Source organism: Pristis pectinata, chromosome 2 (assembly GCF_009764475.1).
Source record: "Pristis pectinata isolate sPriPec2 chromosome 2, sPriPec2.1.pri, whole genome shotgun sequence".
In the NCBI taxonomy this organism is placed as follows: Eukaryota; Metazoa; Chordata; class Chondrichthyes; order Rhinopristiformes; family Pristidae; genus Pristis; species Pristis pectinata.
The window spans coordinates 28,883,167-28,906,118 of NC_067406.1; the positions used below are offsets into that span (position 1 = coordinate 28,883,167).

Genomic DNA, 22,952 nt, shown 5'->3' on the forward strand with positions numbered 1-22,952 from the left:
CTGAAACCTAGCAACCTTGTGTTTGCTCCAAGCTACTTTCTAAAATGCAGTTTGACTAGTTAACCTCATCCTTAATTATTCAAGATGTGTTATTGTTAATATTTCCCTGGAGACCTACACCATTTGCAAGTACATCTCTATATTACTGTTCAATAAGGCTAGAACTGAGCTTCTGGCTGAACATGTTTCATTGCTGGTTGACAACACTGACTAATCCGCAATAATTGACACAATATCTCAGAAGTAACATCACAAGGTACACCCAGTTCTTAAAGATGTGTACAGATTTGAATATACACCGATTTCTCAAAAAAAGTACAAAAACTATTTTCACAAGTGTAACTATTTTATCACATAACTATTTACAAAAAATATAAAAAATATACAGGTAGTTTATTATTTATGAACACAGTCAACTGCACATTTTTCCTAGATCTGTGCAGGCCCTTTCACTCTAACATCATCACTGACCTAGTTGAAATGGCCATGCTACAACATTCTTCTCCCTTCCAGCTTCCCCATGAATTTTGGCAATGGGACACTCTAATCCTAATGCTCTGGTGAACTGGTTGTTTTGTATCATCTAAGCCAATCACATAGTCCACTTTTGAACAGATTATTACTGAGGTCTGCAAATACTCTCATCGCTTGGATAAAATAGGATCACCACCTCCACTGCTCTCTGATTTCATATTGTTCATCAGGACCGTTTGTCACTCCAGGAAGTCTCATCCTGATCTTCACTTCTGGATCTTTCAATGGTATGAACCACAGCAAAGTAAACAAGAACACAGTTCTTGCTGACAACAGTCAGACAGTTAAAACTGCAAATCTCCAGGTCTAAAACAGCACTCTTATAACCTTTTTAATATCATGGAATATATATTCTTCATTGATATTCTCAACACAAATTCAAGTCAAGGAGGATCATCTTTCAAATTCTACTACAGCCCTGAACTCCACACTATGAGACCACCTAGCAACCTCCTGTGCACACAACTATTGCATGCCTTGACCCAGATCTGGTTTCCAACTCTCTTGAAAACTTGACATTTGTTTCTGTCACATAAGCCATGCACTCTTCCAATGGACACTGCATTGACTCCACCTGTTCATACTGCACTGCCTGTACTGTGACCATCACATTTACTCTCCACCGTGTTCTCTTCTTCAGTCAAACCTTTATTCCCCTAACCTAATAATGGAACAGTGGCCAATGATTTCTCATTCCATGGGATTGCATAGTGGAAGTGCAGCTGATAGTTCTGGTGTAACTAAGTTTGGGTTCAAAATTTCTTGGTGCCTCAGGAGCCCAACAGAATCAGAATCAGGTTTATTATTACTGATGTATGTTGTGAACTTTGTTGTTTTGCAGCAGCAGTATAGTGCAAGACATAAAAATTACCATTAAGTTACAAAAATAAATAAGTAGTGCACGAGAGGAATAACGAGGTAGTGTTCATGGACCGTTCAGAAATCTGATGGCAGAGGGGAAGAAGCTGTTCCTGAAACACTGAGTGTGGGTCTTCAGGCTCCTGTACCTCCTCCCCGATGGGAGTAACATGAAGAGGCATGTCCCAGATGGTGAGGGTCCTTAATGATGGATGCCGTCTTCTTAAGGCACCGTCTCTTGAAGATGTCCTCAGTGACAGGGAGGGTTGTGTCCGTGAGGGAGCTGGCTGAGTCTAGCTTCTGCAGCCTCTTTGGATCTTGCACATTGGAGCCTCCATACCAGGCGGTGATGAAACCAGTCAGAATGCTCTCCACCCTACATCTGTAGAAATTTGCAAGAGTCTTTGGTGACACATCAAATCTCCTCAAACTCCTAATGAAGTAGAGCCACTGGCGTGCCTTCTTTGTGATTGCATCAATGTGTTGGGCCCAAGATAGATCCTCTGAGATGTTGATACCCAGGAACTTGAAGCTGCCCACCCTTTCCACCACTGACCCCTCAATGAGGACTGGTGTGTGTTCTCCCAACTTTCTCTTCCTGAAGCCCACAATCAATTCCTTGGTCTTGCTGACGTTGAGTGAGAGGTTGTTGTTGTGACACCACTCAACCAGCTGATCTATCTCACTCCTGTATACCTCTTCATTGCTATCTGAGATTCTGCCAACAACAGTGGTGTCATCGGCGAATTTATTAATGGTGTTTGAACTGTGCCTAGCCACACAGTCATGAGTGAAGAGGGAGTAGAGCAGTAGGCTAAGCACGCATCCTTGAGATGCACCTGTGCTGATTGTCAGCGAGGAGGAGCTGTTATTTCCAATCTGCACTGACTGTGGTCTCCCGATAAGGAAGTTGAGAATCCAGTTGCAGAGGCCCAGGTTTTGAAGCTTGTTGATTAGTTTTGAGAGGATGATGGTGTTGAACGTCGAGCTGTAATTGATGAACAGCAGCTTGACGTATGTTTTGCTGTTGTCTAAGTGTTCCAAAGCCGAGTGGAGAGCCAGTGAGATTGTATCCACTGTAGACCTGTTGTGTCTATAGGCAAATTGCAGTGGGTCCAGGTCTTTGCTCAGGCAGGAGTTAATTCTAGCCACGACCAACGTCTCAAACCACTTCATCACAGTAGATATGTGTCGTTGAGGCAGCTCACCCTGCTCTTCTTGGGCACTAGTATGATTGATGTCCTTTTGAAGCAGGTAGGAACCTGCAACTGCAGCAGTGAGAGGTTGAATATGTCCTTGAACATTCCGGCCAGTTGGTTGGCACAGATTTTCAGTACCCTGCCTGGTACACTGTCGGGGTCTGACACCTTGTGAGGGTTCACCCTCTTGAAGGATGTTCTGTTGTTGGCCTCCAAGACAGAGGTCACAGGGGCACCAGATGCTGTGGGGATTCTCACAGGTGAACTGTCATTCTCCCTTTCAAAGCATGCATAAAAGGCATTGAGCTCATCAGAGAGTGAAGCATCACTGCCATTTATGCTGTTAGGTTTCACCTTATAGGAAGTAATGGTATGCAAACCCTGCCACAGCTGTCATATGTCTGATTGTTTCTCAAACTTCATACGGAATTGCCTTTTTGCTCTGACGATGGCCTTTCATAGGTCATACCTGGACTTCTTGTAGGGTTCTGGATCACTGGCCTTGAATGCCACAGATCTAGCCCTCAGCAGACTGCAAATCTCCTGGTTCATCCAGGGCTTCTGGTTTGGGAAGACTCGGTATGTTCTCAAAGGCACACACTCATCCACACAGCTCTTGATGAAATCAGTGATGGCCATGGCATATTCATTCAGATCCATCAATGAATCCCTGAATATGGCCCAGTCCACCGATTCAAAGCAGTCCTGTAAATGCTTCTCCACTTCCCTTGACCATATCTTCGCAATCCTCACCCCTGGTGCTGACGTCCTCAGTCTCTGCCTATATGCTGGGAGTAGAAATACAGCCAGGTGATTGAACTTACCAAAGTGTGGGCGCAGGATGGCACAGTGACCATTCTTAATATGGTGTAACAGTGATAGAGTGTGCTGGCTCCTCTGGTTCCAACTGTCTGGTTCCAATACCACCATTCCCTCAGATGGGGACAGTGCTTGAACAAATCCAGCATTTCATCATTGCCCAGTACTGCAATTCTTTGAAACACAGAGGCTTTGAAGTTGAGTGACTTGATCCATTTAATTCCTATGATGGTAGGTGCATACCTTTGGCCCATCACCATAACAAGTAACTGGAACTATCTGTCACCACTGTTCTACACCATTTCCCCTTGCACTCAAGGCAAAAGAGGATTATTGTCCTTGCCAGCAGTCATTTTCTTGAGTGCAATGTGCTCTATCCAGTTGCAGTGAAAACATTAAGCTGTCATGAATAGGCATTGCAAGGCTGGGTGTCTTCCTGAACAACCACAGTAAGGCCTCTTGTCTTTGCTACCCACATGACTTGCCACCTTCCTGTCTTTGGCACTCATGAGACCTACGTTTTCCCATCAAAGGCATTCGTAATATCAAGGTGCCTTAATCACACCACCATTATCACCTCCATGGGCTTGCTTCCAGTCTGCACCTCAGAGTTGAGTACTGAACAAATCCATGCTAAAGTTAAAATTGAACTAGATGTTTCTATGGTCAACAGATTAATTGCAGCAGTAGCTCAGATTTGCAGTTGATGTCTGGCCATTCTGCTCACTTCTTTGAACACCAGATCAAAGAGCTTTGTTTGAATTCTTACTTGACTGCTCCCAATCTAAAATAAAGTCTGCCAGTGTCGTTATTCCAGTGACATATTCACCTGCACCTCACCTCTTCTAGTCCCTGATGGCACATACCAAATGTATGATTTGCAAAAAATCTTTGAAGACTGTGAATTAAAATGTCCCATTAAACCATGATTCATGGCACTAATTAACTTACTAGCATTTCACATGTCTCCAGTCCTAATAGTAATAGATGTATTGCCTTCCTCTTTTCACATGTCACCTCATTGTTCTGTTCTCTATCCCCTCCCGAGACCTCAGGGATATCATTGGCTCTCAGGAACATCTCCACCCATTCCATGTACACTTGCCCAGGGTAGAAATGTCAAGTACTAGAGGGCATATATTTAAAACGAGAGGGGTAAAGTTTAAAGGAGATGCTCAGGGCAAGTTTTTTTTTTACACAGAGTGGTAGGTGCCTGGAACATGCTGCCAGGGGTGGTGGTGGAAGCAGCCACAAAAGTGGCATTTAAGAGGCATTTAGACAGGCACATGAACATGCAGGGAATGGAGGGATATGGATCATATGCAGGCAGATGGGATTTGTTTAATTTGGCACAATGTTCAGCACAGACACCATGGGCCAAAGGGCCTGTTCTTGTGCTGTACTGTTCTATGTTCTAATAGGAGGCAGAGAGGGAAGAGGGTGGTGGAGGGTTGTGAGCAAGGTGAACTGCTAAAATATGAGTGTTCTATAGCAAACAGATTTCACCATTCACACTCTTGCAGTTCACCAAAGTCACCTTGTTCACTGACTACCATCATTACTGGTCTAGCGAACACTCCTCATTTCCTTCATAATTGGTTACTTCCTTGCTACTTTCTCAGTGGCAACATTCCAAATTCGTTGCCAGTATAAGTGTTTAGTAAAGCAACGGGATAGAATGTCGAGCCAAGCAACCTTCATTGATGACCAACAGTACCCAATAAACTGGCATGATCACAGATGTTTCCTTTCCCCTCTCCATCCCTACCCCACCCTCTCTGAAACATGAAACTAACTTGATTGATCACTTGGTTTCTCTTTGCAAAGTTGCTACCTGACCTGATCGGTACTTCCAGCATTTTCTGTTTTATTTCAGACTTCCATCATCAGCAGTTTTTTGAAAGTTAATGACTGCAATGGCTGATGCAGCAATGCATCAAATGTCACATCACACAGTACAGATAGTTGTCAGAAGTTCATATACACTCGACATATCTGCATGATCTTGGAATTACTGTTTTGAATAAATTATTTTTATCAGCTTCCTCATGTATCCAAAGGAAGAACTTTATGCCAAATTCTTATTTAACAAAGCAAACAATTTACAGGGATATTGCTAAAACAAAAGACAATACTTTGCAGAAGTCTTTAATTGGATGCCTAAAACCCATAAATATTTTAAACTTTTGTTTAAGTTTTGGAGAAAGCCAAAACTTACTCGTCGCATAATTTCTTCCTACTGGATCAGATCATATTTAATAGACAGAGATTGACAGGACCAGTTGCTTATCCAGCAAGGAATACCCAATCCATTGGGCAAGGCAGAGTAAGGCTACCTGAAGTAAAACGTAAAGAATCCCAGGGCCTCCTGACAGGTCTAATCGTACTGACTAATCCTCATTTTCTCTGGAACATATCAGGTCTTAATCACTAAGCGCCACAGAAACATCACTGCCCCAAACAGACCAATCTTAATCCTCCTGATGAGAAGGAAAGTTAAAAAGCAACTTTAATGTCTTGAGTTTGACACAGATCTGGTTGGCAGTTGGAATCTCATGAATAACATAGCCATTTTCTCAGTATAAGCTTAATTTGCCAAACATCTGGGCAGTTATGTAATGGGTACATGTCCGAAAGGAATAACATTTCTTTGTTTAGGCTCATCCATTCTACCTTTTCCATCCTTTCTATTCGCCTTTCCAGCTCTATCGCTCTGTTCTGTTTCTGCTGAAGCTTCAACTCCAGGTTATTGAAATTTTCCAGACTTTTTTCCAAATTTTTCTCCTGCTCCTCAGCAAAAGCCTAAAAAGGAAGCATAACAATGGAAATTAATAGTGACATCAAAGTCCATCATATGTTGTAATTCTATTGCACCTAAATGATTCCTCCTTTAAATTGTAAGATCAACCCTTTCATTAAAAATTCCAAATCGGCAAACACAGCATAGAACATCGAACTGTACAGAAGGGGAACAGGCTCTTATTCCCAGGACGTCTGTGCTGACCACGGTGCCAATTTAAACTGCACATCTGTCTGCACATATTTTGTACCCGTCCATTCCCTGCCTGTTCATATGTCTGCCCAAATGCATCATAAACGCTGCTATCATATCTGCTTCCACCACCTCCCTTGGCAGCATGTTCCAGGCACCCACCACTCTCTGTGTAAGACTCCTTTAAACTTTCCTCCTCTCACCTTAAAGCTCAGCCCTCTTGAATTTGATATTTCCACCCTGGGAAAAAGACTATGCCTCTCATAATTTTATATACTTCTGTCAGATCTCCCCTCAGCCTCCGATTCTCCAGAGAAAACAATCCAAGTTTGTCCAATCCTTCCTTATAACCAACACTCCCTAATCCAGGCAGCATCCTGGCAAACCTCTTCTGCACCCTCTCCAAAGCCTCCACATCCTTCCCAGAATACAGCGACCAGAACTGCACACAATACTCCAAATTTTTGGCCTAGGCAAAGTTTTATACAGCTGCAACATAACTTCCTGACTTTTATACCGAATGTCCCAACCAATGAAGCAAGTATGCCATACACCTTGCTTACCACCCTATCTATCAGTGTTGGCACTTCCAGGGAGCTATAGACTTGCATCCCAAGATCCCTCTACACATCAATGCTCCTAAGGATCCTGCTATTTACTGTATACTTTCTTCTTACATTTGACTTCCCAAAGATCAACACCTCACACTTGTCCAGATAAGACTCCATCTACCATTTCTCTGCCCATATTTCCAACTGATCTATATCCTGCTGTATCCTTTGATAACCTTCCTCACTATCCACAACCCTGCTAATTTTTGTCTGGTCTGCAAACTTACGAATCAGCCAGCTTATATTTTTGTCAAATCAATGATATACATCACAAACATCAGAGGTCCCAGCAATGAGCCCTGCAGAACATCATTGGTCACAGACCTCCAGTCAGAATACCTGATCTTCTAATAACGGTAGCTTTTGGACACTTGTATGGCTTTTCTCCCTTCCCTTCAGTTTTACCCTACAACACACAGAAGGATTTGACAGGTAGCCAACCTACCTCCAAGCCCCTACTGATAACGAGATCAACAGGAGATGAAATAAAAACAAAATGCTGGAAACACTCAACAAGTCAGGTACCATCTGTGGAAAGAGAAACAGAGTTGACATTTTTTGTTACAGATCCTTCATCAGAGCTAAAATGTTAACTCTGTTTCTCTTTATGCAAATGCTGCTCAAGCTACTGAATATTTTTTAGTTTTTACTTTAGATGTCCAACACCTGCAGCTTTTAAATTTTCATCAACAGAAGATAAACCATTTCCCATGTCGGATTATACAGATTCCAGCATATTTTATCTGGATGCTCGGATAATGAACAGAAACTTGCCAACATTTTGTTCCATATGATAGAGGATATCTGCAAGTGCTAGTTTTACCCATTCTTTCTATTCCTTCTAATTTATAATATTCAGACGTTACCTGCAGTCTCTGCTTCTCTTGCTCATGCCGCTGTTTTAGTTCATCCATCTGCTTTTGATAATGCTTGTAGAGTTTCTGTGAGGCATTCCGAAGAGCTGCAGCACCTGCTTCCTGAGTGGCCTCCAACTAAAAACAAGATACATTTTAGAACCTCAGCAGCTAAAGAGCATTATACCACCCATCCCTATACAGGAAAATAATGTAAACCCATCCGTGCATGTCGTAGCTAGGTGATGGATGTAAATACTCAGAAGTGAAATGTTTTATATTATCAAGCATCTTTCGCCAGCTTCTACCATTTATAGGTCAGTTGCAGCCTCTTTGGACAGAGGTTATGGTTGAAGCTACCACTGTCCAATCATGTTCTTCAATCCTTTCTGTACATGTATGACATTCTGCAATTCTCACATCAACCATGTTGTGGGTTCTCTCTGATCACATTTTTATTCATTTTTCAAGATGCGGGTATTGGTGACAAGGCCAGTATTTATTGTCCTTGAGTAGGTGGTGATGAGTTGCCTTCCTAACCCACTGCTTCTTGTAAATGTACACCCATAGTGCTGTTGGGGAGGGAGTTCCATGGTATAGACTGAGCAACAATGAAGGAAAGGCAATACATTTTCAAGCCAGGATGGTGTGTGACTTAGAAGAAAACCCAATGTGCCTGCTGCCCTTACCCTTCTTGTTGGTAGAGGTTAAGGTTTTGGGAAGTGGAAATTAACGCTGAATCAAGAGTTGAAAACATGCCAAGATTCCTCAAACCCAGACAGACACATACTTCTAATAGACATCATGATTGTCATTCCTTTGCCAAGCTTCCTTATGATGGCACAGGAGATTCTGATGAAAATCTGCCATTTCCTTGTCCTCACTTCCTCCTTTAGAAAGTTCAAGATGGTATATGTGGAAGGTGGGTGGAGGGAGCCCTGTGAGGGAGAAATTTGTCTTTTAAAGATAGTTCTAAACCTTTGTGAGACTGTTGACCCCAGGTTATACTCTGCTTCTGAAGCTTAGAGCCATGGAACTAGATGGAATTGAATGTGTGACAGTGAGTATGCCAATTGCTGATACTCCTGCACTCATTTAGCACTTGTGATGAAAGAGGAACTTCTGATGTCCCCTGAAAATTGTGTTATATCTTCACAGTGAAAATTCAAAGAAAGCTGTGCAGTTTTAGTAAGTAGATGTACATCACTGCTTTAAGTATTATTGATTGTCTGGTGATGTGGATAAATTCTCTGAGTCTCCCTGGGGTCAGGATATCACTCCATCAACCTTATTGCCCCTCTGACTAACATAACTAAATCTAAGAGAAAGATTATTTGCGAGAGATTAGTAATGAAGTCAGTGCCCCTTTAATCAGTGCACCTCAGTGAATCAAACAACACTTCCTGATACAATGTTGAATATGTATTTAAAGTTGTGGGCAGAATGTTATTCTGATTCACAATGAGTCAGGGGATAATTTGACTGGATCTCCTGGGTTTGAAGCATGAAATTGTTTATGCTGGATGTAAACGAACCCAAAGGGACCCCAAGGAGAAGAAAATTTTCTTGCTACAAGAGGCTAGATGGAAGGTTAAGACTGTGGATTCTGCCTTCTTTCGGAACCACTACCTTCAGATACCATCTGCACTGTTCAAAATGAATTATGTAGATTTGGTTCTAAGATTTGGAAGATTATTAAAATCTATACTTTACTATGCAAAATATTCAACTTTTCTTGCCACCAGCAAATCAATGACTTCTAATAGAGACTCAGAGCAGTTAAAAGCTGCAGTATTAAATGATAACTGCATCCGTGTTGATGTCTAATATTACACTGAAGGGGTTTTTGCTTAAACAAATCAGCAGATGGGCTCTCTTTGTATTCAAAGTGAGCTTCAGTTGGCAGGGTGCCCACTGCTGGATTATTTATTGCACAGATCAGATTCTGTTATTGTTTTTACCTTGTACTACCTCATTGCACTGTGTAATGAATTGACCTGTACGAACAGTATGCAAAACAAGTTTTTCACTGTACCTCAGTACAAGTGACAATAATATATCAATACCAATCCAGGATCCAGGATTAGAAGATGGAAGGGGTAAAGTGATGATCAGAGGTGGGGGTTAGGATCTCAGGTTAGACTTGGGCTGTGGATTGAAGCCTGGAGATGGATCAGGGATGAGGATCTGGATGGGGGTTTAGAACTGAGATTCCAGGGTCAGGGTCAGTCTCCGTATTAGATCCAGGAATTCTGGAAATAAAGCAAGTCAGGAATTGGAAGTGAGGGTTGAACTAAGATCCGCGCAGGGGTCTGAGATCAGGCTCAGCCAAATAGTCAAAGCCGAGAAACAGGGATTGTGATCAAGTCAGGGATCGGATCCAGGATTCAGGTTAGCCACAGTGTATGAAAGCAGGGATCAGGAATCATGTTCAGAATAAGTAATGCCTAAATGAGGGATTAGAGACTGTAGTCAGATTGGAAGTCAGAAGCAGGGATCAGGAATCAGTTTTGCCAGGGGCCCAAGACAATGATCAGGGATTTTGGCAAGCTAAAAGTTGGAAACAGGGATCAGGAATCTTGGTCAGGGTGGAGTTCAAAGCTAGGGATTGGATCAGGGCAGGGACTGTATTCCCAGTTAGTCCAGGATTTGGATCAATGACAGGGATCTGCAAAAATGCATATGGTGCCTTCCTATCACTTTCTGAGAATGCCTTTGTAGTCAGTATTCAACATGCAGGGAAGATATGGCTGAATTCATAGATCAGTGAGTACAGGTAAATCCTTAAGATTCTTTGGTTTTACAACCAGGAACATAAAGTACAAGAGCACACATCCGGCACACTGGCCTTCATCATTCAGGGCATTGAATATAGAAGCTGGGATGTTATGTTGCAGTTGTACAAGACATTGGCGAGGCCACATTTGGAATATTGTGTTCAGTTCTAGTCACTCTGCTATGGGAAAGATGCCATTAAGCTGGAAAGAGTGCAAAGAGATTTACGAGGATGTTGCCAGTACTTGAGGGACTGAGTTATAGAGGGCGGTTGAGCAGGTTGGGACCTTTTTCATTGGAGTGTAGGAGAATGAGGTGTGTAAAATTATGAGCAGCATAGATAGGGTGAATATGCACAGTCTTTCTCCCAGGTTTGGGGAATCAAGAACTAGAGGGCATGTTTAAGGTGAGAAATTTAATAGGAACCTGAGGGGCAACTTTTTCACCCAGAGAGTGGTCAGTATATGGAATGAGCAGCCAGAACAAGTGGCTGAGGCAGGTACATTAACAACATTTAAAAGGTACTTTGACCGGCACATAGATAGGAAAGTTTTAGAGGGATACAGGCCAAATGCAGACAAATGGGACTAGCTGAGATGGGAATCTTGGTTGGCATGGACCAGTTGGGCCAAAGGGCCTGTTTCAGTGCTATATAACTCTATGACTCTAGTAAAGATACAAGGTTGATGCAACTGCCCAATTGTAAACAGACAAGTAGGGAGATGTAAACAAGTAAATGCTAATCCATTTAGATGTCATTTGTTCCCTGTATGAATTGAGCAGTTGAAAATTTGATTAATCTGGAGAACAATTTTGTGCACATTTTTGAGTGCAACCGAGAAACTCAGCAGCTCATTTTTTTAAGCAGGGTTTTTATTCTCCCTGATACTTCTTTCCCCCAGTCTAAAATCTGCCAAATGACGTCAAGAGAAGCTGAAAAAAACAAACTTTGTCTACAGTGAGATGTTCAATCTCACATATCTAAAACAAATGACAGTTCTTATTTATTCAGACAACAGCTACTTTTCACTAATCCAGTTTCCCCAGAAACTGTGCTAAAACTGCAAAAACTGCATTCTTTGTCATCATTGAGATCTCTGACCTCCACAACCTGTTTGCCTGGACTGCTTTGCCCTTGGAGGCCAGGGTCACACTTACTCTGGGGTTCTTAGCCTGAAGGTCATTAGTGAAACAAGCAGGCTTTTAACAATAATATATTCTCTTTAATGTACTTGTGCATTGGATGTGGCTGTTGCTGGCATTGCTAGCCTTTGTTATCCATAGAACCATAGAACACTACAGCACAGAAAACAGGCCATTCAGCCCTTCTAGTCTGTGCCGAAACAGTATTCCGCTAGTCCCATTTACCTGCACCCAGTCCATAACCCTCCAGACCTCTCCCATCCATGTATCTATCCAATTTATTCTTAAACTCAAGAGTGAGCCCGCATTTACTACATCAGATGGCAGCCCGTTCCATACTCCCACCACTCTGAGTGAAGTTCCCCCTAATGTTCCCCCTAAACTTTTCCCCTTTCACCCTAAAGCCATGTCCTCTTGTACTTATCTCTCCTCATCTAGGTGGAAAGAGCCTACTCGCATTAACTCTGTGTATACCCCTCATAATTTTGTAAACCTCTATCAAATCTCCCCTCATTCTTCTGTGCTCCAAGGAATAAAGTCCTAACCTGTTCAATCTTTCCCTGTAACTCAACTCCTGAAGACCCGGCAACATTCTAGTAAATCTCCTCTGCACTCTTTCAATCTTACAAATATCCTTCCTATAGGTGACCAGAACTGCACACAATACTCCAAATTTGGCTTCACCAATGTCTTATACAACCTCATCATAACATCCCAACTCCAATACTCAATACTTTGATTTAAGAATGCCAGGATGCCAAAAACCTTCTTTACAACCCTGTCTACCTGCGGCGCTACTTTCAGGGAATTATGTATCTGAACTCCCAGATCCCTTTGTTCCTCTGCACTCCTCAGTGCCCTACCATTTACCGTGTATGTCCTACCTTGATTTGTCCTTCCAAAATGCAACACCTCACATTTGTCTGCATTACATTCTATCTGTTTTGAAAGCCTTCCTCGCTCTCCACTACGCCTCCAATCTTAGTATCATCAGCAAACTTGCTGATCCAAATTACCACATTATCATCTAGATCATTGATATAGACAACAAACAACAATGGCCCCAGCACAGATCCCTGAGGCACACCACTAGTCACAGGCCTCCAGTCTGAGAAACAACCATCCATTACCACTCGCTGTCTTCTCCCACACAGCCAGTTTCAAATCCAGTTTACAACCTTTCCATGGATACCTAGTGTCTGAACCTTCTGAACTAACCTCCCAAGTGGGACCTTGTCAAAGGCCTTACTAAAGTCCATGTAGACAACATCCACAGCCTTTCCTTCATCTACTTTCTTGGTAACCTCCTCGAAAAACTCTACAAGATTCGTTAAACACGATCTACCACGCACAAAGCCATGCTGACTATCCTTAATCAGCCCTTGGCTGTCCAAATACTTGTATATCCGATTTCTCAGAACACCTTCCAATAATTTACCTACGACTGATGTCAGGCTCACTGGCCTGTAATTACCTGGTTTACTTTCAGATCCTTTTTTAAACAACGGAACTACATGAGCTACCCTCCAGTCCTCCGGCACCGCGTCTCTGGCTAAGGACATTTTAAATATATCCATCCCTAATTTTTCCTTAACTGAGTCGTCAATTAAGAGACAACCGAATTAGTTGGTGTGGAATCACACATAGGCCAAACTGAGTAAGGATAGCAGATTTCCTTCCCTGAAGGACATTAGTGAATAAGGTAGGTTTCCATGACAATCCAGTAGTTTCATGGTGATTATTACTGATACAAGTCTTTTCATTTCAGATTTATTTAACCACTTGAATTTAACTTACTCTTCTGCCATGGTGGGAATTTGAAATTACGTCTCAGATCAAAATATTAAGTGAGAGGAACTCCATTGAAACTCTATCTGCACTGTGGAAATGTTACTTAAGATTGGTAATTTGCAAAAGCTGTTTCAGTTGACCTGGCAGTGAGTCCAAACTATTTAACATCACAACAATTGTGTAATGTATTGTGTAAATTCAAATAAGACTACAGTTAAAAAAAATTTTCAAAGAGGCTTGTAAATTTTTTTAAAGAATACCACAATTATGGAACAATAAGACAATTTCTATCCAAGTGAATGATGTAGTAAGGACATATTGCATTCATTCACCATGTTATCATATCTCACAGAAATATCTCACATACAAAGAAGTGTTCTGTGTTACGTGATATAATTATGTGATATTTAGGTAATAGCCAGCAGACAACTATTCTAAAACTACAAAAGGATTACTTTACCAAGTAAATAAGTGAACAGTTACTACAACAAAACCAGAAATGCTGGAAGAACTCAGCCAGTCAAGTAGTATCTATGGCAATTAGTAATTGGTTTATTATTGTCACATGTACCGAGATAAAGTGAAAAGCTTTGTTTGAATACCATCCAGATAGATCATTTTATACACAAGTACAATAAGGTAGTACAAAAGTGAAAACAAAAGTACAATAACAGAATGCAGAATATAGTGTTACAGTTACGGAGAAAGTGCAGTGCAGGTAGACAAATAAAGTGCAAGGGCCATGATGAGGTAGATTGAGAAATCAGGAGTTCTTTATCATACAAAAGGTCCATTCAAGAGTCTTAGAACAGCAGGATAGAAGCTGTCCTTGAGCCTATTGGTACATGTTCTCAAGCTTTTGTATCTTCCGCCTGATGGAAGGGAGGAAGAAGAGAAAATGACTGGGGTGGGAGGGGTCTTTGATTATGTTGGCTGCTTTCCTGAGGCAGCTGGAAGTGTAAACAGAGTCAATGTAGGGAAGGATGATTTTCATGACAGACTCTCTACAATTTCTTGTGGTCTTGAGCAGAGCAGTTGCCACACCAATCATCCGGACAGGATGCTTTCTATGGTGTATCTATAAAAATTGGTGAGGGTCATTGTGGACATACCACATTTCCTTAGCCTTCTGAGGAAGTAGAGGTGCTGGTGTGCTTTCTTGGCATAGTGTCTATGTGGCTGGACCAGGACACGTTATGGGTAATACTTACACCTAGGAATTTGAAGCTCTCAATCATCTCCACCTCAGAACCAGGTGGATACAGGCAGAGGCGTGTATCCCACCCCACATCCAGAAGTCAATGACCAGCTGTTTTGTTTTGCTGACATTGAGGGAAAGGTTGTTGTCTTGACACCGAGAGAAACCAGTTAATATTTTGGGTCAGTGACCCTTCCTCAGAACTGGGGGAAAAGTGGAGAGGTGTCAGTTTTCAAAGCAGAGCTGGAGGGAGGAGTGAGGTGCAAGACAAAAGAGTGTATGGAGATAAGATAAAATACCTTTATTAGTCACATGCACATCAAAACACAGTGAAATGTCAGCTAATAAGGAGCATGAGTACTGGCCATTAGTGAGGCATTTTAAAGAAATATGTGTTTCCTTATATACATGTTTATAACATATGTCAATGATTTGAATGGAAATGTATCTGTTCTAAATAGTAAGTTTGCAGCTAACACAAAATTGGTGGAGTTGCAGATAGCAAGGAAGGTTGTCAAAGGATACAGCAGGATGTGGACCAGTTGGTAATTTGGGCAAAGAAATAGCAAATGGAATTTAATCCAGACAAGTGTAAGATGATGCCCTTTGAGAGGTCAAATCAAGAGGAAAGTATACAGTAAATGGCAGGACCCTTAGGATCATCAATGTACAGAGGGAACTTAGGGTAGTGTAGCGGTTAGCGTAACGCTTTACAGCGCCAGCAACCCGGGTTCAATTCCAGCTGCTGTCTATAAGGAGTTCGTACGTTTTCCCCGTGTCTGCGTGGGTTTCCTCCGAGTGCTCCGGTTTCCTCCCACATTCCAAAGACATACCAGTTAGGAAGTTGTGGACATGCTATGTTGGTGCTGGAAGCCTGGCGACACTTGCAGGCTGCCCCAAGAACACTCTAAGCAAAAGATGCATTTCACTGTGTGTTTCGATGTACATGTGACTGATAAAGATATCTTAATCTTAAACACAAGTAGACATGCGGCAAACTTGCCTTCATCAGTTGGGGTACTGAATACAAATGTTGGGAAATCATGTTACAGCTGTGTAAGAATTTGGTTAGGCCACACTTGGAGTATTATATGCAGTTCTGGTTGTCACACTATAGGAAAAATATGGAAGCTTTGGAGAGAATGCAGAAGAGGTTTACCAGGATGCTACCTGGATTGGAGTGTATTAGCTACAAGGAGGGGTTGGACAAACTTGGATTGTTTTCTCTGGAGTGTCAGAGGCTGAGGAGCGACGAGATAGAATTGTGGGAGACGTGGACAGGGTAGGTGGTCAGAGTCTTTTTCCCAGGGTGGAAATGTCAAATACCAGAGGACACATGTTTAAGGTGAGAGGGGAAAAGTTTAAAGATTTGCAAGGACTTAAAAAGATTTAAAGAGGTTTTTTTTTAAACACACACATGGAGAGTGGTAGGTTTTCGTACCATGCTGTCTGGAGAGAGGTGGTAGAAGCAGAGACAATCCCAATGTTTAAGAGGCATTTAGATAGACACATGAACAGGCAGAGAACAGAGGGATATGGACCATTTGCACGCAGATGAGATTAGTTTAGATTGGCATTATGATCAGTGCAAACATGTTGGACCAAGGGGCCAGTCCCTGTGCTGTGTTGTTCTATGTTTTAGCTTCTAAACAGGGTGAGGAAGGAACAGAAGCATGATAGTGGGAAAGAGCCGTTCTCCTGAAGTAGGAAAATTCATTGTTCATTCCAGCAGGTTGCAAAGTGGCTGGATGGAAGATATGATGATGTCTTCTAGTCTACTAGGGCCTCACTATGCCAATGGTGGAGCCCACACACAGGCCAGGATGGGAATGGGATTGAAAATTAAACTGGCATACAACAGGAAGCTCAGGATCACTCCTGCTCCACAAAGCGATCATCCAATACGCATTTGGTTTCTCCAGTATAGAGGCAGCCATGTTGTGAACACCAAATGCAGTAGACTATATTGGAAGAAGAGCAAGTAAATCGCTGCTTCACCTGGAAAGACTGTTTGGGTCCCTGGATGGTGGGAAGGGAGGAGGTGAATGGACAGGTGTTGCATCTCCTTTTGCTGCATGGGAAGGCATTACAGGATGGGGTGCAGTGAGGTGCCGTGGGACCGTGAGCATTGGGTGGGGATGGAAGAGTGGACCAGGGAGTTACAAAGTGCGAGGTCCCTGTGAAATGCAGACAGGGGAGGAGAGGGGAAGATGTGACAGGAAGTGGGATCATGTTGGAGCTGGTGAAAATTACAAATGGTAATACACTGTATGTGAAGGCTGGTAGATGAGTACCGGGGAACTTACCTTTGTTCTGTCCCGGGGAGAGGAGTAAGACATGCAAGAAGTAAATGAAACGTGGTTGAGATCTCCATCCACTATGGTAGAGAGGAAGCCATATTTCAGGAAGAATGAGGACATTTGTTACTATGACTAACTGTGTTTTCTCTCAGTGATATTGGTTGAAGGAGGAACTTTATCAAAGGCAATTTGAGAACTGCAGTAATTCTAATGCCAGACACCTTAACATCCTGCCCAAAGAAAAACATCACAAACGATACAACACTCCTTCAGTATTGAATTCATGACAACTTGCATCATGTGCTCCCAACCTGCATTTCCAGTTTTGGTTTCCTATTGCACCATAGTTTCTGTCACAGTGCTTAATGTTCCATACCTTTGTGGCCAGTTCTTTGTTTTCCTGTAGAATAGCACAAAGCTCAGCATCCTTTGCTTTAATCTGGTCCAGGATCTGGTGATACTTGGAACACAGTTCAGCCATACACGGATCAGATTCATTTATATCAGATGACTCTATCATTGGTGGCTGTAAAACATCACATGATGTATTATTGCTGCTATCTGGTGGCTTACCATTGATCAATATAAATGACATCCTTGATTCTCTTTACTGGCACGAGTATACTTCATGTCAATTCACGTGCAATTATTACCATTTTGAAAATACTTTTTAAGAAGTATTAAAATAAAATTATTTTGACATTTCCTTACATTTTTGAAGAATTGACCCAGTTTGCATTTGCGACAACTGTCAATGTACCATCGAAACAGAACAATAGCAAGCTACAGATGTACACGTCATCAATTCTATTCCCTCAGTCATCACAAACAAAAGGTTCATGGTAACTATCTAAGGTTAATTGATTTATAATTTGCAAAAATTGGTAAATGAACACCCAGTAAATGAGAGGCTTTTAAATGTGAGGTAAGAAGAGTTTGGAACCAGCATGTTCCTGTTGGAGTGAAGGGCAAGGCTAGCAAGATTAGGGAATCTTGGATGATGAAGGATATTGAAGGTCTGATCAGGAAAAAGAAGGAAGCATATGTTAGGTGTAGGCAGCTGGGATCAAGAGAATCCCTTGAGGAGTATAAGCGATGTAGGAGGAAGGAAATTAGGAGGGCAAAAGGGGGCCATGAGATATCCTTGGTAGTTAAGGTAAAGGAGAATTCTCAAAGATTCTGCAAGTATATTAAGAGTAACAGGACAGCTGAGGAGAAAGCAGGTCCTCTTAGGGATCAGTGTGGTAAGCTACGTAAGCTCTTGCAAATTTCTAATTATGTACGGTGGAGAGCACTCTGACTGGTTACATCACAGCCTGAAACGGAGGCTCCAATGCACAGGATCGCAAGAGGCTGCAGAGGGTTGTAAGACTCGGCCAGCTCCATCACAGACACAACCCTCCCCACCATCGAGGACATCTTCAAGAGGCAGTGCCTCAAGAAGGCGGCATCCATCTTTAAGGACCCTCACCATGCAGGACATGCCCTGTTCTCGTTACTACCACCAGGGAGGAGGTACAGGAGCCTGAAGATCCACACTCAACAATTCAAGAGCATCTTCTTCCCCTCTGCTATCAGATTTCTGAACAGTCCATGAACCCATGAACACTACCTCATTGTTAGTTTTTTTGAACTATTTATTTATTTTGTAATTTATAGTTTATTTTCATATCTTTGCACTGTATTGCTGCCGCAAAACAACAAATTTCACATCATGTAAGACAGTGATAATAAACCTAATTCTGATTCTATGTGTGGAGCCATAGAAAATGACAAGGCAGGAACAGTAACAACATTTAAATTAAATTTAAATTTTTAAATTTTATTTACAGCGTGGTAACAGGCCCTTCCAGCCCAAAGAGTCCGCGCCGCCCATTTTAAACCTAAATTGACCTACCCGTCCATCTTTTAGAATGTGGGAGGAAACCGGAGCACCCGGAGGAAACCCACGCAGACACGGGAGAACGTACAAACTCCTTACAGACAGCGACGGGAATCGAAACCCGATCGCTGGCGCTGTAATAGCGTCGCGCTAACCGCTACACTACCGTGCCGCCCCATCACGACAGGTACTTGAATAAAGAGGCATAAAGGGATATGGAGTTAATGCAGGTAAGTGTGATTGGTATAGATAGGCATGATATCAGCCAAGACATGGTAGGCCGAAGGGCCTTTTGCTGTGCTGTACAACACTATGACTTTAACTTTGGTGTCATATTTGATACTGAGCTGAATTTCCCACCATCACTATCTTCAACTATTTCCACTATTTTAACAATGTCCATCTCCATCCCTGCCTCATCTGTGAATGAGACCCTCATCCATGCCTTTGGTAACTCAAACCTTGACTATTCCAGCACGTTATAGCATCCCATATTCTGCCTATTGCAAACCTGAAGTCTTCCAAATCTCTCCTGCCCATCTCCTCATTCACACTAATTCCTACTGGCATCCAGTTAAGCAAAATCTTGATTTTAGAATTCTTCTCCCCAGCTCTATAATTACTGCTAGCCCTTGTGTTCCTTTAATTCTGGTCCCTTACAATTTCTTCAAGTATTGACAGCAATGCCTTTAGCTGACAACACCTGAAGTTCTGAAATACCCAAACTAAATAATATTACCTCTTCCTCTTTGCCAACCTGCAATGCTTAAACCAAGTTTTTCTTCATCTGTCCTGATATCCCCTTTGGTTGCTCCACTAAATTCTAAATTGATGACAACGCTTAGCAATTTTCTTTTTCCAAACTGAATACTTCAAACTCAGGGTTAATGTCTTCAATTACATGCCAGTTTTTTGCATTAAATCATCACATGAAATATGCAAGAGGACAATTAGCAATCATTTCACCTGATCATCTCTCTAACATTTAAACTGTATCAATATGCCAAGGCATGCTGAAGTACCAAAGCATATCACATTTTACCAGCTTTGCTATTCCCTCTCTACAGAGGTTATTAACGCAGTTATTTTTTTGTGGTTAACTGCCTCTGCTAAAGTTTTCAGAAGTTAGCATGAGATGGAATCTGGATTTTCCTTAGTGGGGCTACTGCCTACACTCACATTCTCACTACTTCACACTGAATTTGAATGTCTCTGACTCAGAAAAATTCAATAGCTATCAGAATAAAATTAGTAGTTAAGTATTTTAAAATTAATTTTAAACAAAAGAAATAAAAGCAACTTAAACAGTCAAAACATTTAAATAAATATATTAAAGCAAACATATTCAAAAACATGTTTAAATTATTAAACATGTTACTGTAAACACAACTAATTAAAGTATGCAGCTTACCTAATTCTTAGCTTCCTTTCCTGGAGCCCCTTCATCCCATGTAGAGTCACAGAGCTATACAGCACGAAACAGGCCCTTCAGCTCAACTCGTCCATGCCAAACAAGATGTCTTTCTGAGCTAATCCCATTTGCCTGCATTTGGCCCATATCCCGTAGGCATTCTCCATCCATGTAGATGTCCAAATATCTTTTAAATGTTGTAATTGCATCCAGCTCTACAGCTTCCTCTGGCAGCTTGTTCCATATACCCACCACTCTTTGTGTGAAAAACTTGCCCCTTAGGTCCCTTTTAAAATCTTTCCCCTCTCACCTTAAACCTATGTCCTCTAGTTTTAGTCTCCCCCATCCTGGGAAAAAAACTGTGACTATCCACCTTACCTATGTCCCTCATAATTTTATACACCTCTTTCAGGTCACCTCTCGAACTTCTATGCTCAAGGAAAAAAAGTCCCAGTCTATCTAAGCTCTCCTTATAACTCCAGTCCTGGTAACAGCCTCATGAATCTTTCTGCACCCTTTCCAGCTCAATGACATCCTTCCTATAGCTGGGCAACCTGAACTGCACACAAAATTCAAACAGCAACACACACAAAATACTGGAGGAACTTAACAGGTCAGTCAGCATCTATAGAGGGAAATGAACAGTCGACGTTTTGGGCCAAGACCCTTCATCTGGACTGTGACCCTTCATCATGCCAGTCCTGATGAAGGGTCTTGGCCCGAAATGTTGACTGTTCATTTCCCTCCATAGAAGCTGCCTGACCTGCTGAGTTCCTCCAGAATTTTGTGTGTGTTGCTCCAGATTTCCAACATCTGCAGTCTCTCGTGTGACACGATGTTCCAAGCATGGTCTCACCAATGACCTGTACAGTTATAACATTGTTAGAACATTGTTAGACTCCACATTGGGTCCAGTGACAGAATAGAGCCAGGAATTCCCTGGTGGAGGTTGGCCAGCAAGAGCAAAACTTTTGTTGGTGTCGCAAAACTGCCAGGATTGATCTTGGCAAATGCCAGCAGTTTCAGCAAATTCTGGACTATAAACTACTTCTCAATTCCAACCAAACCTATTTAATAAATGAAGTCGCAACTGGGGAACTTTTATCAAGGCAGGTACAGCAGCAATCCATTTAAATTAGTATAAACTTCCAAGGGATAATAATAAAGTCTACTATATTAGGTGGAGCACCATGGATAATTCTTGCATCACTTAGGGTGTAGCTTTAAGTAGGTGGTATCACCCAGTGAGTCAAACCATGTCTTGCTGCAGGCGTGTTTGCTCAAGAACACCATCAACACAAAATGTTAATATATGATAAGGTTAATTACATTAGAGGACCAGAGGGAAACAAAGATTTCTATCTATATAATATCTTCAAAACCTCTGCACACCATAAAACAGTTAACAGGTGATGAAGAGTCGGTGAAGTAAAATCAGAAAATGCTGGAAATGTTCAGCATATCAGGAATTAGATGTTAATAGAGAACAGATAATGTTTCTTGTCAATGATCTTGCATTAGAACTGGAAGAGGTTAGAGATGTAACAGATTTTAAGCAAATGCACTCACAGAGAAAGGGAACAGGAGGGAAAAATGAGTGGAAGGGAATATCTGTGATAGAACAGAAAGCAAGAGAGATTAAATGACAAAAGGGGATGATAACATGCTCTGAGGGAAGCAAGTAATGGGTGAGGAGGGGCTATAAATCCTCATAGCATTTCGGTTTCTTTACTTGTACTACTACCACCACCACTCTGTTTTGCTTTGAGCCATTTGTCTCTTATTGTTTAATCTCTTCTGCTTTCCTGTCCATAACAGACCTTCCCTTTGGAGACACAAGAGACTGTACATGATGGAATCTGGAGCAAAAAACGAGCTGCTGGGGGAACTCAACAGGTCAGGCAGCATCTGTTTCGGGAAATGAATGGTCAACATTTCAGGTCGAGACCCTTCATCTGGACTGAAAGGGTAGAAGGGACTCAGCCAGTATAAAAAGGTGAGGGGGGGGGGGGTGGGCAAGAACTAGTAAGCGAAAGGTGGACCCAGGTGAGGAGGGGTTGATGGGCAGTTGGAGCCAGCTGGGGAAGGGAAGAGTGGACTTAGCGACAGAGGCTGGGGAGGTGATAGGTGGAGGCAATTAAAGGCTGCAGATTATGGAACCTGATTAGAAAGGACGTTGAAGAGGAACCAAATAAAGGAGGTAAGGTAAGATAAGATAAGATTTCTTTATTAGTCACATGTACATCGAAACACACAGTGAAATGCACCTTTGCATACAATGTTCTGGGGAGCAGCCCGCAAGTGTCACCACGCTTCCAGCGCCAATATAGCACGCCCACAACTTCCTAATTCGTATGCCTTTGGAATGTGGGAGGAAACCGGAGCACCCAGAGGAAACCCACACAGTCATGGGGAGAATGTACAAACTCCTTGCAGACAGCAGCCGGAATTGAACCTGGGTCGCAGGTACTGTAATAGCGTTACGCTAACTGCTACACTACCGTGCCTGCCCTTACACTACAGTGTATGGTGAGCTTATGGGAACAATGGGGGTTCTTTCTACGTCCTCTCCCTCCAGCTCACAT

At 42.1% G+C, this 22,952-nt stretch overlaps 1 protein-coding gene across 3 annotated transcripts in view; it reads right to left on the bottom strand.

Moving 5' to 3' along the window:
* LOC127566523 (coiled-coil domain-containing protein 68-like) overlaps positions 1 to 22,952 on the bottom strand; it is a 44,412-nt gene that overhangs the window by 12,390 nt on the left and 9,070 nt on the right. For all 3 annotated transcript variants that reach the window (XM_052008941.1, XM_052008945.1, XM_052008940.1), the window contains 3 exons: positions 17,451 to 17,600; positions 7,880 to 8,005; positions 6,084 to 6,212 (listed from right to left, as the gene is read on the bottom strand). In XM_052008941.1, coding sequence (XP_051864901.1) covers positions 6,084 to 6,212; positions 7,880 to 8,005; positions 17,451 to 17,600 — 405 coding nt within the window. The remainder of the gene's footprint in view (positions 1 to 6,083; positions 6,213 to 7,879; positions 8,006 to 17,450; positions 17,601 to 22,952) is intronic.